The sequence below is a fragment of the Leucoraja erinacea genome, chromosome 18, assembly GCF_028641065.1.
Source record: "Leucoraja erinacea ecotype New England chromosome 18, Leri_hhj_1, whole genome shotgun sequence".
Classification (NCBI taxonomy): domain Eukaryota; kingdom Metazoa; phylum Chordata; class Chondrichthyes; order Rajiformes; family Rajidae; genus Leucoraja; species Leucoraja erinaceus.
The window spans coordinates 27,985,996-28,003,897 of NC_073394.1; the positions used below are offsets into that span (position 1 = coordinate 27,985,996).

The 17,902-nt window shown below is 44.0% G+C and overlaps 1 protein-coding gene across 1 annotated transcript in view; it reads left to right on the forward strand.

Moving 5' to 3' along the window:
• Nucleotides 1-1,214: 1,214 nt before the first annotated feature.
• The window catches only part of LOC129705854 (potassium voltage-gated channel subfamily KQT member 1-like), a 633,448-nt gene continuing 616,760 nt past the window's right edge, over nucleotides 1,215-17,902 (forward strand). The window contains exons 1-2 of the mRNA XM_055649698.1: nucleotides 1,215-2,169; nucleotides 3,787-4,178. Of these exons, the coding sequence (XP_055505673.1) occupies nucleotides 3,847-4,178 (332 nt within the window). The 5' untranslated portion in view covers nucleotides 1,215-2,169; nucleotides 3,787-3,846. The remainder of the gene's footprint in view (nucleotides 2,170-3,786; nucleotides 4,179-17,902) is intronic.

The following is a 17,902-nucleotide window of genomic DNA, read 5'->3' on the forward strand; positions in this document are numbered from 1 at the left end:
GTACTCTGTAAAACCTATAGTAAACTGCACAAAAAAGTTCAGTATACACAAAAAAGACAAATAAATAGACAATAGTAGTGAAAAGTCAAATATAATGTCCCAAGTGTGTATAGTTCAGAGCCTATTTGGAGTTTGTAGTGTTTAATAGTCTGGTGACTGTAGGGAAGAGGCTGTTCCTGAATGTTACAGTTTTCAAGCTCCTATACTTTCTTCCCGATGGTAGGAGTGAAATTAGTATATGGCCTGGGTGGTCATAAGGTCATGTGATAGGAGTAGAATTGGGCCATTCGGCCCATCAAGTCTACTCTACCATTCAATCATGGCTGATCTACGTGTCCCTCCTCGCTCCATTCTCCTGCCTTCTCCCCATACCTCTTACACCCGTACTAAACATAGAGTATAGAAGTTGGGAGGTCATGTTGGAGTTGTATAAGATGTTGGTGAGACCACATTTAGAATATTGTGCTCAGTTCTGGGCACCATGTTATAGGAAAGATATTGTCAAGCTTGAAAGGGTTCAGAAAAGATTTACCAGGATGTTGCCAGGACTAGATGGAGTGAGCTATAGGGGGAGGTTGAGTAGGCTGGGTCTCTATTCCATGGAGCGCAGGAGGATGAGGTGAGATCTTATAGAGGTGTACACAATCATGAGAGGAATAGATCGTGAAGATACACAGAGTCTCTTTCCCAGCGTAGGGGAATCGAGGACCTGAAGACATGGTTTTAAGGAGAATGGGAAAAGATTTAATAGGAATCCGAGGGGTAACTTTTTCACACAAAGGGTGGTGGGTGTATGGAACAAGCTGCCAGAGGAGGAAGTTGAGGCTGGGACTATCCCATCGTTTAAGAAACAATTAGAGAGGTGCATGGATAGGACAGGTTTAGAGGGGAAACGGACCAAGCGCAGGCAAGTAGTGTAGCTGGGATATTGTTGGCCGGTGTGGGCGAGTTGGGCCGAAGGGCCTGTTTCCACACTATATCACTCTATGACTAATCAAGTGAGGGCCTGTTTCCACACTATATCACTCTATGACTAATCAAGTAATGGGTCTCTGATGATGCTGGCTGCCTTTTTGAGGCAGCGACTCCTGTCGATCCGTTCGATGGTGGGAAGGTCAGTACCAAAGAAGGGATTGGGAGAAGGAGCAAACTCCACAGACTGAACCCGGGTCTCTGGCGCTGTGCAGCTCACTCCACTGACTGTGCCACCTCCAAATGTAAGAGCAAATAATTTCCAATGACTGTGACCTTTGCCTCTCCGGTTGTAGCGGACCGAAACCAGATTCTCGGTGGCGACGCAGGAGACGAGATTCATTAAATCTCAGTTGAAACCGCCGGCGTTCTCCAAACTTTCACTGAAACAAGAATAATCGCTCCCTCCCCTTCTCCCCAATGAAGAAGGTCTAGACCCGAAACGTCGCCCATTCCTTCTCTCCAGAGATGTTGCCTGTCCCGCTGAGTTACTCCAGCTTTTTGCGTCTATGTTAGGTGATTTATTCCAGCGGATGAGAAATCAGAAGGGGAGCTCTGTGACTGTGCACCATTTCTCCAGCATTTTTGTGTAGCGGGGAGCTCTGTGACTGTGTGTTGTGTGTGTGTGTTGTCTGTGTGAAGCAATTCTTCCCAAATAAGACAACCCACACTGGTGTGTCAAAGGGGCTGCCGTTGTTGTATCTCAAGTTCGATTTAAGCGTTGGATTCCCCCGCGCTCTGGGACGTCCTGTTTAACAGTGTGAAGAATTTCACCACAAGTCTCCTCCCTTTGTTTCAGGTGAGCGAGAAGGGGGTAAGGCACACCCTCAAAGCGTGAAGTGTGAGTGATCCACCACGCCCCGAGTCACTCGCAGGTCCCATTTAAAGAGACGCTGTGGGAGCGCGGGGTTGTTGTCGGATTAGTTACAGTTCAGCGAGTCGCAAGGCCGGGCCAGAGGACACCGTGATCTGCCAGTAGTTCATCGCTGCCTGGTTCGGCTCGCCTCCCTTCCTGGCGCTTCTTCCCCTCGCCGGAGACATGAAGAAAGGCCACAAAGTGTCGCCGGCTCGACCGCGGCTGCTGTTGCTTTAAGACAAGTGGAGGAGCCCTTTTTTTTTGATGGTGGGGGTTGAGGATTGGGGAGCAGAGAGAGAGAGTCCCGCCACAGCACACAGTCACCTGCCTGCTTTGCTTCGGTGAGTGTAACTTCAGGTTTTTTTTTTAAAAGAAAGGGCTTCCTTCTCTCTCCCGGCTGTGGTGTGAAGGCGCCGAGCGAGCGCTTCCCCTTTATCCCCGAGTCGAGTCCAGGTTAACACAGCACCAAGAGAGAGAGAAGATTAGCTTTAACGAAAAAACTATTGCAAACACCTGTAAAAGAATTGCCCTGGTGTCCGGCACCGCTGCCACAGTACCAGCCCACTGACAGGTGTGTGTCCCCACCGCGCCGCGCCGCTCCAGGGCTGTCATCCCCCTGAGCACTCACTGTGAAAGAGTGGCCGAGCTGCCGAACCAGTCAGCAGCCGAACCATAAGCTCGTTCCGCCACTCTTTCGCTTTGAATGCGACCCGAGGCGTCCCGCTGCATATTTTTAAAGAGGATGATTTGCACCTTGATTCTTTTTTGTTTTGTTTTAATTTTAATTTGTTTTTAAAGCTCTATGTATTTATCCTTTTTTTTATTAATTACACTGAATGGAAACTGATCGAGCAACGTTTTTTTCGTTTCCTCTCTCTATGCGAGTACTCAGTGAAAATGATATTAAAGAAATACTGAATTCACAAAATTATCTTCAAATCAGTCAATTAAATCCTCCATATCTCGTTAATCTTAGGAAACCTGGAACTGTCAAACTGTTTTTAAGTTTTGTCACAGAGCGGTTGTCTTATTTTGACACAGAGCGGGGAAAGAAGCTCAATTTGTCCACACCGATCAACGTGTCCAATCTACACTAGTCCCACCTGCCTGCGTTTGGCCCATGTCTCTCTCAACCTGTCCTATCCATGTACCTGTCTAATTGTTTCTTAAACGTTGCGGTAGAAGCTGCATCAGCTACCCTATCTGTCAGCTCGTTCCATGCACCCACCACCTTCTAAGTGGAAAAATACCCCCTCTGGTTCTTATTAAATCTTTCCCTCGCCTTAAACCGAAGTCCTCTAGTATTCGATTTTCGGTTTGAAAGAAGTTGCAATCACGTTAGTTACTCAATTAGTAAATGTGGTGATGAACAAGCTGATTAAAGAATAGTTGGTTCTGTGTTGCGATGTTTCTTTGAGATAATTTTCTTCGCGTGGGTTCAGGGCTGATGTAAAAATGACGCGCTTCATCCATCTCTGACCGCCCGCTGTTTACATTTCAAGTCTTTCCAGGTTCTGACCACGTTACCCCCCCCCCCCCCCCCCCCCCCCCCCCCCCCCCGCCGTCTGCTCAACCCGAGTTCTCGCGGGTCTCCTTAATATACACATTGTAAAAACTCGCCAGGCGGCGATTCCTCCTTGTACTTGCCTCCCACACCCTTCCTATCCCCTAGCCTTGTTCAGAGAACTATACACACATGTCTTAAGCGCCCGCTGCCTCCCCTCTCTTCTTCGATTGTAGCCTCTCAAGATCCTGCTTTCACCTTCATCCTACACAAAGCGGGATACGCGTCTCGGCCAGATATCTCAACAGCCGATGACCCAACACTTCGTGGTCTCTCTTCCTTCTTTCTACACTATCGGGGGTTGGAGGAGCGGGCTACTCACACCCGCCTCTTGAGTTCTGACATGGTCCCACTAGCTTCATCCTCCTAATCCCCTTCTGTCTCCCTCCCTCAGCTGCGCTCCGTGTGACGGCCCGAAGCCACCACCGCCTGCCTGAACGTCCCTCCCACACCGATGTCCACCGAAGCCAAGCCACGATGGAGTGCCTCCACTTCCCAGGCGGACGGCGCGGTCTGCAGACCGACCATGTTGGAGATGTCTGAGGACTCGAGCATAGAGGGGAGCAACATCCCCGAGTGCACGGCGTACAAGAACCCGGACAACCGAGGCGCTGACGAGGTGATCATCGACCCCCCCGTTCCCGCTAAAGCCATCACCCTACCCACCCAGATGGCGGTGTACAACGTCAGGAAGCCCTTCATCTCCAAGGTCAACCTCCAAGGCAGAACTTACAACTTTCTAGAACGGCCCACTGGTTGGAAATGTTTCATCTACCACTTCACAGTGTGAGTAAAGTTCACTAAAATAACAATAGCATGTTCTGCAAACTCGCCCGTTCTCCAAGAAAGTGGAATGGACGAGTTTCCAAATAGTTTAACGTTCTATATCTAAGTCGATGTTATGAATGACAAGTAGACTATCTGTTTTGAAGTTTTATTGTGCATTTAGCGGATCTCGGAGAGCGATGTCTTAAATAGTGTCTAACTTTTCCTACCATATTAGCGGATCAGAACTGCAGAGTCGTCTCTTTGCATGAACTATTTTCACTAGTTAGTAAGTCGGCCGCCATCTCTCCTGTTTTAAGGTGTCAATGGTTTTTTCTTTCAATATGTCCCTTCTTCACTGCGTTGCTGTAACTTGTGCAGTCGTTAAAAATGGCCCAAGGTGTAGAGTTATTTATCAGAAAAGGTGGCGAGGTTTGTCTGAGGCGGTAAAACTCCACTTCGCTCTTTTAAGCTAGCCCATGAACTAATGTGTACTTGCAAGAGGTCATCGGAATCTGTACAGGACTCGATGTTAACTGATTTATTTATGTTGTATGTTCACCTTGGTGAACGGTTTGAATGTTGTGGTCAGGTTCGTATTGTTCATTGTTTGGAAAGGTTTGGTTGATGTGCCGAGTTGTTCCAGATAAAGTGTGTGCTGGACGTTCTCTTCCTTGTTCTCCCTATCTTAGCCAATCATACTCGCAGTGATTTACCTTGCTAAATATTATTATTTTATAAGTAATATTTGTAAATGGCACAAACCCCCTTTAAATGCTTTGAACATCTTGTGAGACTACATAAGCTTTAGGAGCAGAGTTAGGCCATTTGGCCCATCGTCTACTCTGCCATATTATCATGGCTGATCTATCTTTTCCTCCTAACCCCATTCTCCTGTCTTCTCCCCATATCCCCTGACACCTGTACTAATCAAGAATTTGTCAATCTCCGCCTTAAAATCTTCCATTGACTTGGCCGCCACAGCCGGACAACCAGAGGCAGCCGTAAATAATAAATCTTGATATTCTCTTCGGATTTTATCAATTTCTTTAGAATAGTAAAATGATACATAGATACATAGAATATAGGTGCAGGATGAGGCCATTTGGCCCTTTGAGCCAGCATCGCCATTCATTGTGATCATGGCTGATACAAGAGTGGCTCTCTGAAAGATGTTTTTACTTTGAATGTTATTACATTTGCTGTCTCCACCTTCTCAAGAAGCTGTTATAAGGTTGTTCTTGTGAGAATTCGTGATCTTGGTTGTTTGGTTTCTTGATCAGTTCAGTGGGGGTTCGACCAGACGGGGAAGCTAAATCATCAAAGAAAAAGTTTCATCGATCTACTTTCATAACCGTCCGATGGGAGCGGGTGGTGAGGGTCAATTCTTGTATAATTACTCCACTTCAATGGGAATAATGTCGTGATGAAATACACAAGCTAACGATCTTCCAAGTTATTAATATGCTCTGTGCAACAGCTCGTGAAATGGGTCACTTTTTCCACCCATTTCATCAGTTTGGTGACATGGTTTGGTGTCATCATACTGATGCTGATGCAAAAGTCAAAGTACGGTTGATAATTCATTCTCATATAAGTGTGTGGTGCCCAAAATAAGTCCCATCCACCTTGAGGATGTTTTACCCAAAAACTGAAGGGAGAGTGATTGCCACCCACTCGGGAAGAAAGCAAACTGAGATGGAGGGCAGGGGGGGGAGGGGGGGGGGGGGGGGTGATAAAAATTATAAGAGTAGGCTCAGAGAACATATTTCCTAAAATATCACCATAAATATCAGATACTGACTGATGTGGCCATCAGGAGAAAGACCACAGGAGGAGATGCTTAGTATGTGGAACTTGCCACCACATCGATAAACATAAGATGCTGGATTAACTCAGCGGGTCAGCCAGTGTCTCTAGAGAAAAGGAATGGGTGAGTTTTCGGATCGGAACTCTTCTTCAGATTAGGGTTCATAATTCAGATATAAAGTTGGTAATGAAGTTGGTATACTAAGCGCCTCAAGGAAATCTACCTGCTATAGGAGCCCAACACAAGACTGAACCAGAAGGGTTTAAAAAAAAAAGTCAAATATGCTGGAAATAATCATCAGGCCAGGCAGCATCAGTGAGGAGAGAGACATGTTTTTAAAATGATACATGAGTGGCTCTTTGAAAAGATGTTACTTTGAAAGTTATTGAATCTGCATCCTCCGACCTTTTAGACAGTCTTGATTCCAAGACTTCACTAGATGTAACAAGGTAGTGAAAGAGGGGTAATGTTAACACTGCTTTCCCCCAGCCCTACCCCCTCCCACCCCCAAAAAATGATGCTAAGGGCTGGAGGTGCTCAGCAGATCAGGCAGCATTTCTGGAGAACGTCTTTTTTCGTAAACCAGCATCTGCAGTTGCTTGTTGCTTACTTTTCCCCCAACTCAATGGCAAGAGCACCAGTTGCAACGTCCCCGCTGTTCCCTATTTAAGATCCTAATCTGTCATTAACCCCAGTTGCCCTGTACCAAGCAGTTCCAGCATCAAGTGTCGCGCCATGGAGTGGTAAATCTGCCTGATATTACTTGGTGATGGGTCACTGATGTTAACCAGATTAAAATTCTTGAACTTTCATCCATGTCAAGCATGATGAAAGCTATGTCAAATTGACTGTCAGGGCTTCATGCTGGTGTAGCGGTAGAGTTGCTGCCTTGCAGCACTTACTGCGCCAAAGACCCGGGTTTGATCAAGACTATGGGTGCGGTCTGCACTGAGTTTGTACGTTCTTCCCGTGGCCACGTGGGTTTTCTCAAAGATCTTCTGTTGCCTCCCACACTCCAAGAGACATACAGGTTTGTCGGCTAATTGGCTTGATAGAAATTGTAAATTGTCCCTAGTGTATGTAGGATAGTGTTGATCTTCAGGGATCACTGGTCCGCGCGGACTTGGTGTGCCGAAGGGCCTGTTTCCGCTCTGTATATAAGCTCAACCAAACTCAACTATGTTTGAATTGGACATCAACCCATGGCTGGAGAATTTGGAGCAATTGATTCAATTAAGATAAGTGACAGCACCAATGAAAATTGGAATAAGAAAATATTGAATATGGAAAGGTTGTCTGGCAGCCTCTGGAAAGAATTGAACCACATTACATGCCTTCCTGTTTGCACAGAGGTCGATTCTCCTGCTTCAAGAGTAGATTTACCTCTTTGATAAAATTGAAAGCAATGCCTCTTCCGACAAGTCGTCAAAGAGCAGTGCTATGGGAATCCCTGAGGTTTGTCTATTCACTTAGTGCTCTTTTAAGGCTGGTAGGAGTTCAGGAACGCTGGAAAGGAAACAGGATCTTGTAAAAGGGGGCCCTTTTATGCATCTTGTGTTTCAGAGTGACATTGTTTAATATATATCATTTATGGAGGCAATGAGACAATGACAGTGCCTTGTTTGTTTGCTCAATTTTTCTGTAAATAATAGGAGTGCTTTCATGAAATAATAGCAGGCAAAGGTGGTAAACGCTCAGAGATAGACATAAAGTGCTGGAGTAACTCAGCAGGACAGGCAGCATCTGGAGAAAAGGAATGGGTGATGTTTTGGATTGAGACCCTTCTTCAGACTCAAGCACTCAACTGGCCAGTCAACAGCTGTAAAGAGAAACAAAACCTCAGAGATAACTTTTTAGCCCACCAATCTTTTCATTGATTAATTAATTTAAATATACAGATATGGAAACTGGTCCTTTGGCCCATCGAGTCCATGCCAACCATTGATCACCTGCTCACACTGGATCTATGTTTTGGCACTTTTGTATCCACTCCCTGTACCCTGGAGCAATTTAACTTACAAACCCACACATCTGTTGAAGTGGGAGTAAACTGGAGCTTCCAGAAGAAACCCACACAGTGGTAGGGAGAACGTGCAAACTCCACGCAGACAGCATCTGAGGTCACAATCGAACGTAGGTTTCTGAAGCTGTGAGGCAGTAGCCTTATTAACTGCATCATTATGCAGCCCCCCTACCCTATCAACCCTAAAAGATGTTCGAGGTAATAACCAGGACAAGTACAAGGGGAACATTTCGGATCAGTGGAGTGATGAACAAATTACACACCTGATGTTGCTGTGGAAAGGAAGGTGACAACGAATAAACCACGGAACTAAAATGTCAACACGGAAAAGGAATGGATGGTTACAGCTGAATAACCAAAGAGTAGAGAATTTCGGAAGTAAATCTGAAGTTTATGGCCAAGGAATATGGAGGAAGAAAAGTTATACCACGGTGGTTGGAACCACATCTTGGACGTCAACAGATCTAGATCCTCTGCCACAAGCGCAAGCCTTTTTCACTTTTATTAATAACACCTGATGTTCAGGAGGAAATGGGAGATATTTATCCTGCTGGTTAATCACACATGTATAAGGGGGAAAATATTAGGATTAACCTATGAAACTACTGCAAATACACAGTTAGACAGGCTGTACCTGTGGCAAAATAACAAAGTTAATGTTTCTAACCAATGACGAAAGAACTGATCTGATGAAAGGTCACCTAACAGATATGACTGATCTTGTGTGTGAGCTTCTGCATTCATTTTCTGCAATAAATTGCTAGCCTAGGTAGTGATGTCCACATTTAGAAACATAGAAAAGAAAGATAGAAAAATAGCTGCAAGAGTAGGCCATTTGCCCCTTCAAGCCAGCACCATCATTCAATATGTTCATGGCTGATCATCTAAAATCAGTACACTGTTCCTGCTTTTTCCCCCATATCCCTTGATTCCTTTAACCTTAAGAGCTATATCTAACTCTCTCTTGAAAACATCCTGTGAATTGGCCTCCACTGTCTTCTGTGGGAGAGAATTCCACAGATCCATAACTCTTTGGGTGAAGTTTTTTCCCCTCGTTCTGGACTACCCCAACAACGGGAAAGTTTTTTCCTGCATCTAGCCTGTCCAATCCCTTAAGAATGTTATATGTTTCTATAAGATCCCCATTTCTTCTAAATTCCAGTGAATACAAGCCCAGTCGACACATTCTTTCATCATATGTCAGTCCCGCCATCCCGGGAATTAACCTGGTGAACCTACGCTGCTCACCCTCAATAGCAATAATGTCCTTCCTCAAATTAGGAACCAAAATTGCACACAATACTCCAGGTGTGGTCTCACCAGGGCCCTGTACAACTGCAGACCTCCTAGCTTCTAAACTGAAATCCTCTCGCAATGATGGAAAACATGCCATTAGCTTTATTCACTGCTTGCTGTACCTGCATGCTTACTTTCAGTGACTGATGTACAAGCACACCAAGATCTCATTGCACCTCCCCTTTTACTAATTTGACACCATTCAGATAAACAGCCTAAAGAAGAGTCTCAACCCGAAACGTCACCCATTCCTTCTCTCCAGAGATGCTGCCTGACCCGCTGATTTACTCCAGCATTTTGTGTTTACCTACCAGGCAGGTAATAATCTGCCTTCCTGTTTTTGCCACCAAACTGGATAACCTCACATTTATCCACATTGTACTGCATCTGCCCACTCACCCAACCTATCCGATTCACCCTGCAGCCTCATACCATCCTCATCGCAGCCCACACTGCCACCCAGCTTTGTGTCATCCGCAAACTTGGAGATGTCACATTTAATTCCCTCGTCTAAATCGTTAATATATATTGTAAATAACTGGGGTCCCAGCAGTGAGCTTAGCAGCACCCTACTAGTTACAGCCTGCCATTCTGAAAAGGACCCATTAATTCCTACTTTGCTTCCTTTTTGCCAATCAGTTCTCTAGCCATGTCAATACCCTACCCACATGCGCATGTGCTCTAATTTTGCACACTAATCTCTCGTGTGGGACCTTGTCAAAGGCTTTTTGAAAGTCCAGCACCACATCTACTGGCTCTCCCTTATCCATTCTACTTGTTACATCCTCAAAAAATTCCAGAAGATTAGTCGAGCATGATTTCCCCTTCATAAAACCATGCCGATTTTGACCGATCCTGTCACCGCTTTCCAAATGCGCTGCTATAACACCTTTAACAATCGACTCCAGCATCTTCCCCACTACCGATGTTAGGCTAACTGGACTATAATTCCCAGTTTTCTCTCTGTTTCCTTTCTTAAAGAGTAGAGTTACATTGGCTACCCTCCAGTCCACATGAACTGATCCAGCATCGAGAGAACATTGGAAAATGATTACCAATGCATCCACAATTCTAGGGTCAGCTCCTTGAGTATTCTGGGATGCAGACCATTAGGCCTTTTGGATTTATCTGCCTTCAGTCCCAATAGTTTACCTCACACCATTTACTGACTAATGTGGATCCCTTCAATTCCTCCCTCAAACTAGATCCTCGGTCCCCGAGTATTTCTGAGAGATTGTTTGTGTCTTCCTTAGTGAAGACAGAACCAAAGTACTCATTTAACCGTTCTGACATTTCCTTGTTTCTCACTATAAATTCACCTGTCTGATTGTAAGGGACCTGCAATTGTCTTCACTAATCTTTTCCTTTTTACATATCTGAAGAAGCTTTTAGAGTTAGTTTTTATATTCCCCGCAAGCTTTCTTTCATGCCCTTTCCCCCCCACCCCCTCCTCTTAGTTAACCCCTTTGTCTTCCTCTGTTGAATTTAACATTTCTCCAAGTCCTCCAGTTTGCCTCTTTCTCTGGCCAGTGTATATGTCTTTTCCTTGGATTTAACACCATTCTTGATTTCCCTCATTAGCCACGGTTGAGCTGCCTTCCCTGTTTTATTTTTTTTTGCCAGAGAGGGACGAACAATTTCTGGAGTTCATCCATGTAGTCTTTAAATTTTTACCATTGCATCTCCACCATCGACCCTTTAAATATAATTTGCCAGTCTATCCTAGCCAATTCCCGTCTCATACCTTCAAAGTCTCCTTTCTTTAACTTCAGGACCCTCGTCTTTGAATTAACTGTGTCACTTTCCATCCTAACGTAGAATTCCACCATATTATGGTCACTGTTGCCCAAGGGGCTCTGCACAACCAGATCACCAACTAATCCCTCCTCATTACACAATACCTAGTCTAGGATGGCCTGCCCTCTAGTCACAGATAAATGGAGGGAAAAGGTATCTAGACAGATGACAGGTGCTTAGACCTCCTCATGATAACATGAGAATAAACATTATTGTAGTTATTTATTTTTAGCAATTAGAGGGCATAGCTTTAAGGTGAGAGGGGCAAAGTTTAAAGGAGACGCGCGAGGCAACTGTTTTTACACAGGGTGGTGGGTATCTGGTACGCGCTGTCGGCAGTGATGGTGGAGACTGAAGTGATAGAGGCATTTGAGGCTTTTAGATAGACATGTGGGTGTGGAGACATATGGATTATGTGCAGGCATTACTTGGCATCATGTTCAACAAGGACATTGTTGTGCCAGTCCTGTTCCTGTGCTGTACTGATTTATGTTCTGTATCTCTTCCATCCAGCTAAATTTTGATGGAATGTGGAAATGGGAAACTATTAATGTAGTTTGAAGGTGAGAGGGATAAAGTTTAATGAAGTGGTGCAGTGCAGGTGATTTTATACAAAGGGTGGTGGGTGCCTGCAACGCACTTAATTGAATGTTAAGAAGCTCTTAACTTTGTTAGATTTTAAGTGCACACTATGTCAGTAATTATATGTTAAAAAAAAAATCCTCAACTGGTAAACTGGTCATGTAAGCAATACCTCTCAATTGAAGTAGGCTTCAAATTAAATAGATCCAGGTTGTTGCCTGAATGGGAGTGTACTAACTATTGGGAGAGGAGGTAGACACATGACATAAGGTACACAAAAATCCTGGAGAAACTCAGCGGGTGCAGCAGCATCTATGGAGCGAAGGAAATAGGCGACGTTTCAGGCCGAAACACATGACATATGTGTTTTTATTGTCAAAGTGATCCAGTGCAAAGTGGGGGAGCCAGCGAGATTGTGTCCTCCATTGATCTATTATGGTGGTAGGCAAATTGTTGTGGGCCCAGGTACAATTTGGAGTTGACGTGCACTACAAACACTCCAACCTCTCAAAGCATCTCATCACCTTGGATGTTAATGCCACTGGTCGGTGGTCATTGAGGCATGTAACCAGTATCCATGTAGCTGTCTAAATATTTCTTATGTTCCTGCCACAACTACATCCTCTAGCAGCTTGTTTCCATATACCTGCCACCCTCTATGTAAAAAAAAAAAAGTTGCCCCTCTGGTTCCTATTAAATCTTTTCCCTCTCTTGGGCACCAGTATTATTGATACCCTTTTAAAGCAAGGGAGAACCTCAGACATCAGTGGTGAGAGGTTAAAGATGTCTGCAAAATGTCAGCCAGTTGGCCCGTTTTGAAAACCTGACCAGATATACCATCGGGTCTAGATGCTTTCTGAGGCCTCTGACATGACTTGGTGACTGAGATTACAATACCATCAGACAGTATCGTATGGAACATCACTGTTCTCCTTATCAAAATGAGCGTAGAATATATTGAGTTTATCCAGAAGGCTATATGGGCATTCTGAAGGGATTATTTCTTCTGGGATGCACAGTTTACTGTGACTTCACCCACATACCCCTTGCCTTCCCATGTCTCAACCTGCCGTTTCACTTCACCCCTTCTAGAAGTTCAGGGTCTTTCCAATTGTAGCAATGATACACTTATTCTTCAAGATCAGTATACGGTATTTACATTGAGGAGCCCAAATACAGATTGGTTTAAATGTACACAAAGGGACACAAAGTGCTGGAGTTACTCAGTGGATTAGGTCGCATCTCTGGAGGACGGGGATATATGACGTTTCAGGCCTGAAGAAGGGACCTGACCCGAAACGTCACTTATCCATATTCTCCAGAAATGCTGCCTGACCCTGCTGAGTTACTCCAGCAATTTGTGTCCTTTTTGTGCAAACCTGCATCTGCATTTCCTTGTTTCTATACTTAGATGAAATGTAGGTTGGTTAGCAAGTTGGCAGACAACACCAAATTTAGTTGTGGATTTGCGGACAGTTAGAAAGGCTCTCAAAGTGTACAGTGGGATATAGGTCAGCTACAAAAATGGGCAGAGAAATGGCAAATGGAGTTCAATCCAAGCAAGTGTGAGTTTTTGCACTTTGGGAGGTTGAATGTAAAGAAAAATATACAGTTAATGCTAAGATTTTCAGTGAAAGATAAATATTAGCCATGTATTGCAGGCAATCAATAGACAATAAGTGCAGGAGCAGGGCATTCGGCCCCTCGAGCCAGCATCACCATTCACTGTGATCATTGCTGATCATCCACAATCATTACCCCATTCCTGCCTTCTCCCCATATCCCTTGACTCCGCTATCTTTAAGAGCTCCATCTAACTCTTTCTTGAAAGTACCCAGGGAATTGGCCTCCACTGCCTTCTGACGCAGAGAATTCCACAGATTCACAACTCTCTGTGTGAAAAGGTTTTTCCTCATCTCTGTTCTAAATGGCTTGCCCCATATTCTTAAACTGTGGCCCCTGGTTCTGGACTCCCTCAACATCAGGAACATGTTTCCTGCCTCTAGCATGTCCAATCCTTTAATAATTTTATATGTTCCAATAAGATCCCTCTGATCTTATTGAAGATTCAATAAGAATCCTCCTGAAGTTCTTGACTATAATATTTGTCTGAACTTGGTTTGATATCTTATTGTGTCTGACGAACCTGCACTCCATTTGTACTACCCAGCTAGATTATATTTATGCATCTTTGGAATGTGGATTTAAAGCATATTACATGGAAACTGAGATGAGAGCTTGTGATGACTGCTAAATTGAGGATGGGAAACACATAACAGGATAGCAGGGCAGTATTGACAGAGTGCTGTAATGGATACACAAGTTCTCATAGTCATAGAGTATGGAAACAGGACCATTGACCCAATTTGCCCATGCCGACCATCAACACTTGTCCCACTTACTTGTATTTGGCCAATATCTCTCTAAACCTTTCCAATCCATGTAGCTGTCTAAATATTTATTATGTTCCTGCCACAACTACATCCTCCAGTAGCTTGTTTCCATATACCTACCACCCTTTATGTAAAAAATAAAAGTTGCCCCTCTGGTACCTATTAAATCTTTTCCCTCCTCACCTGAAACCTCCGTCATCTGGCTCTCAATTCCCCTACTCTGGGTAAAAGACTGTGTGACTGTGTCAATAAGATCTTCCTTAATCTTCTTGCGTTCCAAAAAATAAAATCACATCCTGCTCAACTTCTCCTGGCAACCTTGTAAATCTTTACTTCACCCTTTCCAGCATTTGGGATATTAAACTAAGCCCAATTTCGCACTCCCAGTTGCAATACGATTAAAACTGTAAGGAGGTTTAGAGTTACAGTGCGGAAACAGGCCCTTCGGCCCACCAACAAGCGATCCCCACACATTAACACTATCCTACTACTAGGGACAATTAGCCTACATGCCCGTACGTCTTTGGAGTGCGGGAGGAAACCAAAGATCTCGGAGCAAACTCCAAGAACGTACAAACTCCGTACATACAGCACCCGTAGTCGGGATCGAACTCGTGCCTCCGGAGCTACAAGGCAGCAACTCTACCACTGTGCCACCAAGCCGCCATAAAGTCTTCAGGAATCTTGGCAACTACTGAGCATTTTACAGCACAATCAATAATAAGGGTGTGCTTGTGGGATGTTGTATTTTCTGGCATCGGCAAAGCTTGCATTTAATGGGCTCATAGTCATATCCTCAGGATATTCCAAACTGATTAATGACTACTAAATCACTTTTGAACTGAAGTTACTGTTACTTTATCACTTTGAAGTGATTTATTGCATGTCGGTTGTATTATGCTCGATTTATTTCTCGGGTGTGTTTTCACAAAACGGTTTGCTGCTAAGTAAATTTTCTTCGCGGAAAGCCAAGATAACATATTGTACTGTTAACACGTTGAACGCTTATTCCTTCTTTGATCTAATTCCCAAAAGGTCTATAAATAATTGTATAGAAAGGAACTGCAGGTGCTGGAGTAACTCGGATACCAAAGAGAGACACACAAAGTGCTGGAGTAACTCAGCGGGTCCGCAGCAGCATCTCTGGAGAAAAAGGAGAAAGCATCCTTTGTCTCCAGAGATGCTGCCTGACCCATTGAGTTACTCCAGCACTTTGTGTCTAACCAGCTCTATAAATGATTTCATTTCTGGTAATCCAATATAGTTTATTTTCTCTTTACAATTATTAGTGCAATAAGTCCAAGGAATCTATACTGTGGCCCCTCCTGCTCTATACCTGCTGCCTTTTGGTAGCACTATTTATAGACCCAGGGGTCATCTTCCACATGCAACATTGATGATTTTAGATTTTAGAAGTTTTGTGATCTCAGATTGACAAGAGACATTAGACAATAGGTGCAGGAGCAGGCCATTCGGCCCTTTGAGCTAGCACTGCCATTCACTGTGATCATGGCTGATCATCCACAATCAGTAACTCATTCCTGCCTTCTTCCCATATCCCTTGACTCTGCTGTCTTTAAGAGCTCTATCTAACTCTCTCTTGAAATGCTTCCGGAGAATTGGCCTCCACTACTTTCTGAGGCAGAGAATTCCACAGATTCACAACTCTCTGGGTGAAAACGTTTTTCCTCATCTCTGTTCTAAATGGCGTACCCCATATTCTTAAATGTGGTCCCTGGTTCTGGACGCTCCCAACATCGGGAACATGTTTCCTGCCTCTAGCGTGTCCAATCCCTTATTCTTAAAAGTTTCAATAAGATCCCATCTCATCCTTCTAAATTCCAGTGTATACAAGCCCAGTTGCTCCATTCTATCAACATATGTTAGTCCCGCCATCCCAGGAATTAACCTTGTGAACATACGCTGCACTCACTGAATAGCAAGAATGTCCTTCCTCAAATTTGGAGACCAAAACTGCACACAATACTCCACGTGTGGTCTCACTAGGGCCCTGAACAAGTGCAGAAGGTATTTTTTGCTCCTTTACTCAACTACTCTTGTTATGAAGGCCAACATGCCATTAGCTTTCTTCACTGCCTGTTGTACCTGCATGCTTACTTTCAGCAACTGATGAACAATGACCCCCAGATCTCGTTGTACTCCCACTTTTCCCAACTTGACACCATTCCGATAATAATCTGCCTTCCTGTTTTTGCTACCAGTCGATAACTTCACATTTATCCACATTAAACTGCATCTGCCCACTCACCTAACTTGCCCAAGTCACCCTGCATCCTCATCGCATCCTCCTCACAGTTCACACTGCCACCCAGCTTTGTGTCATCTGCAAATTTGCTAATGTTACTTTTAATCCCTTCATCTAAATCATGAATGCATATCGTAAATAGTTGCGGTCCCAGCATCGAGCCTTGCGGTACCCCAGTAGTCATTGCCTGCCATTCTGAACGGGACCCGTTAATCCCTACTCTTTGTTTCCTGTCTGCCAACCAATTTTCTATCCATGTCAGTACTCTACCCCCAATACCATGTGCTCTAATTTTAATGCCATGTGCTCTAATGTCCCACTAATCTCCTATGTGGGACCTTATCAAAGGCTTTCTGAAAGTCCAGGTACACAACATCCACTGGCTCTCCCTTGTCCATTTTCCTAGTTACAGCCTCATAACATTTCAGAAGTTTAGTCAAACATGATATCCCCTTCGTAAATCAATGCTGATTTGGACCGATCCTGTTTACTGCTATCCAAACGTGCCGCTATTGCATTTTTTATAATTGACTCCAGCATCTTCCCCACCACCGATGTCAGGTTAATTGCTTTATAATCTCTTGTTTTCTCTCTCCTGCCTTTCTTAAAAAGTGGGATAACATTAGCTGCCCCCCACAATCCACAGGAACCTATCCCGAATCTATAGAGCATTGGAAAATGTGTGCCTGATGTGCAACTAAGGAAAGATTTGCAAATTGCTCTCATTCCTTTTTTTGGAAGAATAAACTCTGTGGATCTGTTCTATCAGGCGTTTACAGAATCAGACAGTAACTGTCCTTATTATTCTTAAACCTTGAAATATAACATTCCTTCACACTTATTTCCATCGTTGTCTCTGTCTCGCCTATTGCTTATGAAACCTTACAAATAACTTTGTCATACTTGGACTCTTATTCTGTGTCTCTCCCTGTCTATTCATTTATGAAGAATACTGAGATGATATAGACAGGATTAGCCAAAGTTAACATGAATTTAGAAAGGAAAATCATATACAGTGCCCTCCATAATATTTGGGACAAAGACCCATCATTTATTTATTTGCCTCTGTACTCCACAATTTGAGATTTGTAATATAGAAAATCACATGTGGTTAAAGTGCATGGATTGAAAATTGGTTTACAGACAGGAAATGAGTAGGTGGTGCGGCGGTACAACGTTTGTACGTTCTCCTTGTAACTGCATGGGTTTTCACCAGGTTCTCCGGTTTCCTCCCACACTCCAAAGACGTGCAGGTGTGTGGGTTAACTGGCTTTGGTAAAGAATGTAGTTGTCATGTGCAGGATAGAGCTAGTGTATGGGAATCGCTGTATGGGAATCAATGTGGACTTGGTGGGCCAAAGGGCCTTTTTCCGCGCTGTAACTCCAAACTAAAAGAAATGGAGGCTCTCTCAAAGTGCTGTGTGAGTAGGTAGCTCTGAGCTTTAATATCTCATTAAAAGTCATATGAAGCACAGGAGTTCTCTCTAATGGGAGTGATAAACTGTTTGTTAACGCAATTTTTAATCCTTAGCAGTATTTAAATGCTAATCTTGTGTTTTAAAATTGCACACCAAATCT